The sequence below is a fragment of the Sinocyclocheilus anshuiensis genome, unplaced genomic scaffold (assembly GCF_001515605.1).
Source record: "Sinocyclocheilus anshuiensis isolate Anshui unplaced genomic scaffold, SAMN03320099.WGS_v1.1 scaffold1294, whole genome shotgun sequence".
Classification (NCBI taxonomy): Eukaryota; Metazoa; Chordata; class Actinopteri; order Cypriniformes; family Cyprinidae; genus Sinocyclocheilus; species Sinocyclocheilus anshuiensis.
The window spans coordinates 243,741-251,796 of NW_015558613.1; the positions used below are offsets into that span (position 1 = coordinate 243,741).

Genomic DNA, 8,056 nt, shown 5'->3' on the forward strand with positions numbered 1-8,056 from the left:
TGCAAACACATACCAGCTTCATCACTGTGTCTGTCACGCGCGTCTGTTCCCCTTTCGGGCTCTGTCTTTACATTTATTTTGAAAGATGAAGATCGCGATTATGGTAAGGCGCGTTACATTTCCGACGAGTGCTTGCGGTGTTCGGCCAATCACAATGCACTGGGTCAGCTGGCCAATCAGAGCAGACTGCACTTGTCGGAAGGAGGGACTTTGTAGAAAACGAAGCGTTTGAGAGAGGCGGGGCATAGAGGACCTACAATAATGTACAGTATTTGAAAAATAATTTTTAATTTAATTTAATGTAATTTTTTGAACATTAAAGCATGTCAACATATTCTGTTACACCAAATACACAAAATAATGATCTTTATAAAAGCATCATATGACCCCTTTAAGTTTAATAAGGTTTTTTGTAATTCTACAAATGCGAGGAAGATTTCTCATAAGTTTTCTCTCGTTTTATATAAATTTGTGTAAAATTAAACAAATTCATCCAACTCTGTTCCCAGTACGAAAAGAAAAATAATAAAATATTTTAGTACATTTATCAATGACTACAAAGTAGCCCTAAACTAACCGGCTTCTTCTGAGTGTCATAATTTTCTCCTGATTCTTCAAGTGTCATAATCAGCATCCAAACTTGAGATGATATAACATTATTTGTGATATATATTCATTTTGTGAATGTCTCTTTAAATGTTATGATTGACTTCGGTGTTTCAGTTTGGTACGTTTAGTTTGAGCTGAAGTAAACAAATAACACAAGTCATTCTTTACCTTCTTACAAATCTTCAGGTACATGTCAGGGCAGGACTGTCTCTCATTTGGCCTAAATATTATCTAGAAGAGATAAAAGAGGCTTTTGTTGTAACAAAGTAACAAACGTCGTTGAAATACGAAAATGCGTCAAATCACTAAGCGCTGATGATCACAGTTTCGCGCCAAATTGACCTCACACGCAACGTCTCCTGTGTTCTGAATATACAATTCACACAATATCATTATAACGAAATTATATTAGCACTGAATATTACTTCACATAAATCAGGATTAATGTATTTTTTATTGCTATCGATTATAGTTTTTACCTGAATAAAATAAAAAGCGTTGGCAAATAATAGCCTACTAATACTAATAAAACATAAATGCAACTTGATCTTAATAACACACATTTGGTCTTACCTTAACGTTAATGTACATGTACAGTAATGAGGTTTTCAAGGCTGGATCTGGGTAATAGATTACTGTATGCAGCGAATCCACATTTTAAAATAAATCGCATTTTCTGCCTTCAGTCATTCCATTCATTCCTTTCTGTTTAGCAAACAAGTCTTTGGTTAATCTCGTGATAAAGTGACTGTTCTGCATCTTGCCATCAGTGACCTTATTTCTTTCTAAAGTGGGTCATTGGGTGCACAGCTCTGGCAGAAATCTAATACAATAAAACTGTTCCTAGAAAGCCTATTCCTGCTTTCAGGTTTTAAAGATGGCTTCTTAGAATTGTTAAAATGTATTGTACCATGATGTCTAGGAGAGCTATGAAAAGACAAAAACTGCATCAAACAGGAATTTACAGCAGTGCAATAACATAGTGGGTGTGGTCAAACGTGAAGGCGTGGTCACGTTCATACACCCCTCCCCCAAGTCACTCGCTTGTGAATCAGTGCATTAAAGAGAGAATTGTGCATTTACAGTCAGCTTTGTTTAATAGCCTTGAAAGTCATATGCGCTGAACAAGCTGCTCTGATTAAAAAAAAAAAAAAAAAAATTACAAAAAAAAAAAAAATCACACTTTTTGACAAACATAAGAGTGTAAGTATGTACAATGGTAATGCTGAGTGCATCCATTCAGGAATTTTCCACCAGTGTGAATGCTAAACTTTCAGTTCTAGTTGATGCTTGGCATCAAAGCCCACTTGAAGCCATCCTGAAAAAATGCAACACAGCATTCACTCTGCACATTATACTACGAATGTACAGCAATTGACTCTGAAAGACTCAGTATAGTACTGTTCTTACCAGTTTTCTTTGGGGAAAGCAGTAGTGTTTGTGCCTTTTTACTCAATACCTGGGGTTTTCTGTATCTATGAAACTTTTTATGGTAAACCAAACTCAGGAAGAGTCTAAAAAGGATTCAGGTGCAGTCCATGGGGAAAACATACTCCGTTCTCTTTGGGATACCCAAGGTAGTACAGCAGTTTCATTCAATGCGAAGTTCAATAAAGATTAGGAACATTTTAAAAAATATGTATCTGGCATAAAAGAGCCATAAATAAAACTTTATTCTCTCAATTTATTAACAAGCCACAGTGTGTCCCATGGCTGCCAACCACAGCACTTAAAACTTGCGTTAAAGTCCCAGTTGTCAGGTCTGCAGACCCGTCCGAGAGCCTCCAGCTTTTTGAATCACCGTCCATAAAAAAAACAAAATTAAACAAAACAATGCTGTAACACTAGCAAACTGAGGGCACCACGGCAGGTTGATCCGCTTCTTATGTGAAGAGGGACGACGAGGGAAAACAAAACAAAATATTGAAATGAATCCTCAACCTCGTTTCACAAAGCTAAAGCTGCATGCGCCAATGTCTAAAACACCACCATGATGCCACTATTTTCTTTGAAGTTCACTCGAAAAAAAAAAACCCATCACCATCATTTCTTTACCCTCAAGTAGTTTAGAGCCCATATGATTTTCTTCTTTCCAACCACGGCTGTCCCTGGTTCCAACAACTTGAACATCCTGCTAGACATCTCCTTTTCATATGGATTTGGAACAACATAAGGTGAATAAATGATGACTAAACTTTTATTGTGGGGTGAACTATCCTTCTAATGCTTCTTCTTCGTCTCTGCACAGTTTCACACTGTTCTTACTGTTGCATTAGCTTTAAAATATAACAGAATCCTCCAAATAATATTAATAATACCGATAAGGATAAAGATAAAATCTCTAGCAGCAAAAGAGAAAGGAAAGGTAGGTAGGTTTGGGAAACCCCTGCTTTAAGGAAGGCGTGTGTTAGCGGAGGGGAGATAAAGTCTGAGCAGCTCATCTTCCATCTGCTGGGGTTCGACTCAGGGTGAGTGATGTCATGACCTGGCCGTAACGCTCACACAGCTCCAGCGTGGAGTATGAAGGTAGTTTGGGAGGGTCATGAAAGCTTTTGATCTCAGTTGAGCAGTCGAGCAGCTTGGGCAGGAAGTCGGTCAGCTTCTCCTGGAGATTAGCTGGAGAAGAAAAGGACACAAGTTTGACTTGTTATCTGTATCTGTAAAGTGGACTTACTGGGGGTGGGGGGTGGGGGGGGATGTGAATCTATCTTCTACCAATTTGAATTGTTTCAAAAAAATAAAAAAAATCAATTATCTAAATGTTAGCTAATAACGGAATGTTGTTGGAACAAAGAAGGTGGAAGTAAATTGCGAGAGCAGTGCAGCACCCGGAAAGTTCAGAAAGTAAACACCTCACAATGTGTCACTCACTCACAAAAAACAAACAAAAACGTGATGTAGCTTATTCCAATCAAAGCCACAGAAGAACTGTTGCAACACGCAACGGTATTTAATTCCTGAATCAATCTGTGAAGGAATTTTGTGATTCAATGACCCATTCATAAAGTGGCTGTGACTGAAATCGCATACTCTCTGAGTAGGTACTTCTTCTGAATAAGTAATTACTTTGTAACTGTTAAAATAAAGTACTATATAGTAGGGATGTAACGATTCACTCAACTCACGATTTGAATCACGATTTTATTTTATTTTTTACAAAATGAGATTTAAGACAAATTATAAATTAAATGTGTCCTTTTATTATTGCTTGGACAAAATGCTGCACATTTCTTTGTGAAAATTGAAATATAACACTATAATAATATACTAATATAGCACTTGCATATTATTGCTTTTTTGTTGGTTTTGATTGCTTCTATTGTCCTCATTTGTAACGTTATACAGAGGCAAGATGAAAAGAAAAAATACCATCTAAACACAGTAAGACAGTAAGTTCTTACTGTAAGACAGTAAGTTCCCCTCAATGGAAGACATGGATTCATATAAACTCCTACCCCTAAATGAATCGCGATTTGTTTAGCATCTCAACTGATTTGAATCGTCACATATTTGAATCGTGGTTGATCGTTACATCCCTACTATATAGTTTGAAAGTACTACGTTCGTCATGTTGTCATTGTCATGTGACCTACTATAGTCAGTTATGTTGCTGCACTGCTATTCAGAAAATCCTCTCCCGTGGCCTCATGGGATAGTAAAGTGTCCATTGAATGCTCACTACTGAATCTCGGTGGAAGTGGCAAGTCATCCGGGTAGGAGGGTTGCCTACTCTTTTATGAATACTGTAAATTCGGACATACAGTGGGTATAGAAAAGAATCACTCCCTTTAAAATAATCACATTTTGTTGCTTTGCAAAAATAAAAATAAAAACTTTTTTTTTTTAATGTAAAAAACGAATCACTGAGTTGGAAAAAGGATCACCCGCCTCCTAAAAATGACTTAACTTAAACTCAATCAGGTGTAGCTAATCCCCTTCTCAGTGGCACACAAAGCCATTTGACTTTCAACTGTGATCTTCTGTGGTCATTATGATTAGCTCAGCATGAAAAGAGCTCTCTTGGAGCATTTCAGTCCTTGGTAGTGCAACTGAAGCAAACAATCAACTATGGGTGGCAAGGCACTGTCACAAGTCAAGAGAAGGATACAAAAAAATGTCAAAGGCTTTATCAATGCCTAGAAGCACAGTGAAGTCTATTATTAAGAAGTGGAAGGTATTTGGTACAACACAGACCCTCCCTGGATCAGGACGTCACTCCAAACTGGATGAAAGAGCAGGAGGAAACTGGCCAGAGAGGCAACCAATTGAGGCCTACAGCAACTCTGAAGCAGCTGCAGGAATTTATGACAAAGAGTGGTCATTGTGTGCATGTACTAAACAATATCACAAATTCTCCACAAATGTGGCTTGTATGGGAGGGTTGCAAGAAAAAAGCCACTCCTCAAGAAAGGCCACATGCAGTCACGACTGAGCTTTGCCAAAACACACCTTGAAGATTGTGAGGCAGATGAGACTAAAATTGAATTATTTTGACCAAACGATATGTCTGGCAGAAATCCAATACAGCTCACCATCCAAATAACAGCATTCTTACAGTAAATCATGGAGGTGGTGATATCCTGTTCTGGGGTGTTTCTCTGCAGCAGGGACTGGAGCACCTTGTCAGGGTGAAAGGAAAAATGGATGGGGCAAAATACTGTCAAATTCTTGAGGAAAATCTGCTGCCCTCTGCCAGAAAGTTGTGAATGGGAAGAAGGTTTACCTTCCAACATGACAATGACCCAAATGACAATGGATTATTTTCCATACCCACTGTAGTACTCTTTCACATTCTGTTTTATGCTTATGATGGTAAGGAAGTATGCGATTTCAGACGTAGCCTGTGACTGGCTTTGTTTCTTAATGAATCTGCTGTTTTGAATGAATGGTTTGAATGAATGATTCAATGACTTGCTCATTAAGACAAGGACTTGCCGCCACCTACTGTCAGTTTTAGTTTCATATTTAAAGTATATCATTTTTTAAATAATTTCATTGTATTGAAAAACTATTTTAAAAACAATCTTATAGTATGGTTTATGCAATTGCAAGTGCAGCGTAAATGCATTTATGCCACCTTTGAGGTGCATTAAAGTCTGTGCAAATAAATCTAAATGGCGCTTCTGTGCCAAATATGGCTTATTTCGATACTGATTTCATTTGATTGGTAACAGCCCTATAGTCTATTATTATTATGGCCCAATCCCAATTCTACCCCTTAGCCCTTCCCCTTTCCCCTACCCCTCCGTTTCGCGCGTTCACGTGAAGGGGTAGGGGTGTCTCAATTCTCTTTTGGTTGGAGGGGTAGGGGTAAGGGGAAGGGCCAGACAGCCCTTCAAACGAAGATTTTTTTCAGGACCACACTTCAAAGGAAGGGGTATGAATTATCTCAGCGTAAACCGGCTTCAGGGGCAACATGGCTGCCCAACTCTATGTACCAATTAAATATAAGAATTTGGCATAAAAGATGACGCATTCATATAAGGACACTATCGAACACTATCATCTAGAAAACTTTCAGAATTTTAGTTTTAATATACTGAATCGAAATTTGATTTCTAAATCGAGAATCGATTTGATCGTGACCCAGAGAATATAACTGAAATTCCCTCTCCTAAGACTTACGCTCCATTTCCTGGCCCAGGTACGAGCACCATCGGTTCCTCATGTCTTCGACAGCCACCATGTCTTTCTCCTCCATCTCATCCACCAGCAGCAGTGGAATACAAGCCACCACCAGCTCATTCATGATGCTCAGACCCGCATTCACTTCAGTCTCCTCGCCTGTCTCAAAGAGGACAGCCGCGTGTTCGTTCAACTTCTGCGAGACACAAAAAGAGCCCACAAAAATCAATGCATAGAAACACGGTAAACACTCGTCCCTTCGACGAAACATCCTCCACATTCGAGACTGTTTTTATTGACATAAAAATCTGACATTCTTTGCTATGCAATTAAACACTCTAAAACTTCAGATGCGGCAGGTAAACACTCTAACCCCTTTCGCCACTCAACTGGAATGAGCGACTAGCTGGAACACGCAAAAGAAAAAACATTGTAGTACATTAGCTATGTCAATGTTAGCAGAATTTTCAATTAAAGCGAGCAGAGGGTAAACAGCACAGCTTGAGATGAAGTCAAGTCCTCTGCAGTGCTCGCAAAAGGTGAAACAAGGACGACGTGCTTCCCGCTAATGTGTTTACGCACTGTATGCTTCCTATTCCAGGACTGATGATTATATTACGAGCACAATGGCCGTGTGGGGGTCACCGGGTACATAGATGGAGAGAACGGCAGTGAATTGCAAAGTCAAAGCAAATGTTTATTACAGTTGATTTACAACAGCAACATATAGAAGCTTCAACTTTCAGATTTTAAACCTAAAGTGAATCCAAATGCCATAAAAGTATGAAAAACGCCCCTTCCCCGAAGCGAAACTTTGACAGGAAATGAAAACAGCATTTTAGACTTGACAGATAAAATGTTCATAATTGTACTTGCAAAAGCACACATATGCAAACTATTGCCCTTAATGCACTCTGTACTGAAATGCTAACCAGATTTGTTCCAGTCATTGGTGTTAGAAACACTGTTTACAGGAAAGCGTGTGCATTGGCATGAATAATACTGGTCTGAGAGCTGTTAGGAGCTCAGTTTGAGCTGGTCGTAGATCCGGGTTAATAGGAGGTGGTTGATTCACTCACTAGCAGGCACTCTCTGCGGTAATGGGCGATCAGCTCCTCATCGTGTCCTCTGTATGGCCCTTTTGCCAGGAGCTCTTTGTTGTACTGATAGGCGAAGATCAGGTACATCAATGCTTCCACATAACTGCAATATAATAAATGAAAAGAGCATATTAATATGGCTTTTTAACTATAATATACACATATAAAAGATAGCTTTGCAATCCTAGAGTTGATCAAATAGAATATGCTGCCATCTAGTGGTGATATTATAGAAAAGGACTCTGGTAAGGGCCGTTTACTCCATTTCATTTGTTTCCATTGTTTTCATGTCCACCTTGAATGAAAAGAAGAGTCAAGAAACAAAAAAACAAAAGCGTCACCTTTTCTTTAGGAATAATTCCAGGCCAATTAACAGAAACACTGTCGTGTCACGGAATTTCCTGTAATCCTGATGCCACATCTGTGCAAAAAAAGTAGGCATTAGATTATTTAAAAAAGACAAAATACAATAAAAAATAAAGCAATTAGAACATGCAAACTGCTTCCTTGATCTCAACATCCCATGATTTGTCCAACCCTGTTGTAAAGCATTTTAGGAAATCCAAGTCTTAGCTTTTGCTGAAATAAATACAATATCCAGCTAAAGGAGCCAATATTGATTATATCAGGAAGAATAAAAGAAAAGGGAGACCTATCTATCTATCTATCTATCTATATATATATATATATATATATATATATATATATATATATATATACAC

General features: G+C 38.3%; 1 protein-coding gene across 1 annotated transcript in view; it reads right to left on the reverse strand.

Moving 5' to 3' along the window:
- Nucleotides 1-1,744: 1,744 nt before the first annotated feature.
- The window catches only part of LOC107680319 (ubiquitin carboxyl-terminal hydrolase 25-like), a 29,656-nt gene continuing 23,344 nt past the window's right edge, over nucleotides 1,745-8,056 (reverse strand). Inside the window, exons 22-25 of the mRNA XM_016476167.1 lie at nucleotides 7,676-7,755; nucleotides 7,314-7,437; nucleotides 6,235-6,430; nucleotides 1,745-3,225 (exon numbers count right to left, since the gene is read on the reverse strand). Coding sequence (XP_016331653.1) covers nucleotides 3,047-3,225; nucleotides 6,235-6,430; nucleotides 7,314-7,437; nucleotides 7,676-7,755 — 579 coding nt within the window. The 3' untranslated portion in view covers nucleotides 1,745-3,046. The remainder of the gene's footprint in view (nucleotides 3,226-6,234; nucleotides 6,431-7,313; nucleotides 7,438-7,675; nucleotides 7,756-8,056) is intronic.